Raw genomic sequence first — 398 nt, 5'->3', positions numbered from 1 at the left:
GCTCATGCCACTTGTGGCTGCTCCAACAGCAGATCCAAGCCCTTGTCCTGCTCCCTTTGCATGGGGCCAGCAATGGGGCCAGGCCCCCTCTCCAGAGCTTCCCTTTCCCCCCCAGCAATACTTCATCCTGCTGATCCTGACGGATGGAGTGGTGACGGACATGGCAGACACGCGGGAGGCCATCGTCCGCGCCTCCTACCTGCCCATGTCCATCATCATCGTGGGGGTGGGCAACGCCGACTTCACCGACATGCAGATCCTGGATGGGGATGACGGGATCCTGCGCTCCCCCAAGGGCGAGCCTGTCCTGCGGGACATCGTCCAGTTCGTCCCCTTCCGGGAGTTCAAGAACGTGAGTGAGGCACCGGGGATCCTCCTGTCCCCTCCTGTCCCCATGC

General features: G+C 63.1%; 1 protein-coding gene across 1 annotated transcript in view; it reads left to right on the top strand.

Annotated features, from left to right (window-relative positions):
• Positions 1-398, top strand: part of CPNE7 (copine VII) — a gene marked incomplete at its 3' end in the record, with an annotated part of 5,156 nt that overhangs the window by 4,352 nt on the left and 406 nt on the right. Inside the window, exon 13 of the mRNA XM_010014388.1 lies at positions 116-378. Coding sequence (XP_010012690.1) covers positions 116-378 — 263 coding nt within the window. The remainder of the gene's footprint in view (positions 1-115; positions 379-398) is intronic.

Source organism: Nestor notabilis, unplaced genomic scaffold (genome assembly GCF_000696875.1).
Source record: "Nestor notabilis isolate BGI_N333 unplaced genomic scaffold, ASM69687v1 scaffold20345, whole genome shotgun sequence".
Classification (NCBI taxonomy): Eukaryota; Metazoa; Chordata; class Aves; order Psittaciformes; family Psittacidae; genus Nestor; species Nestor notabilis.
This window is presented reverse-complemented; position numbering and strand designations above follow the sequence as displayed.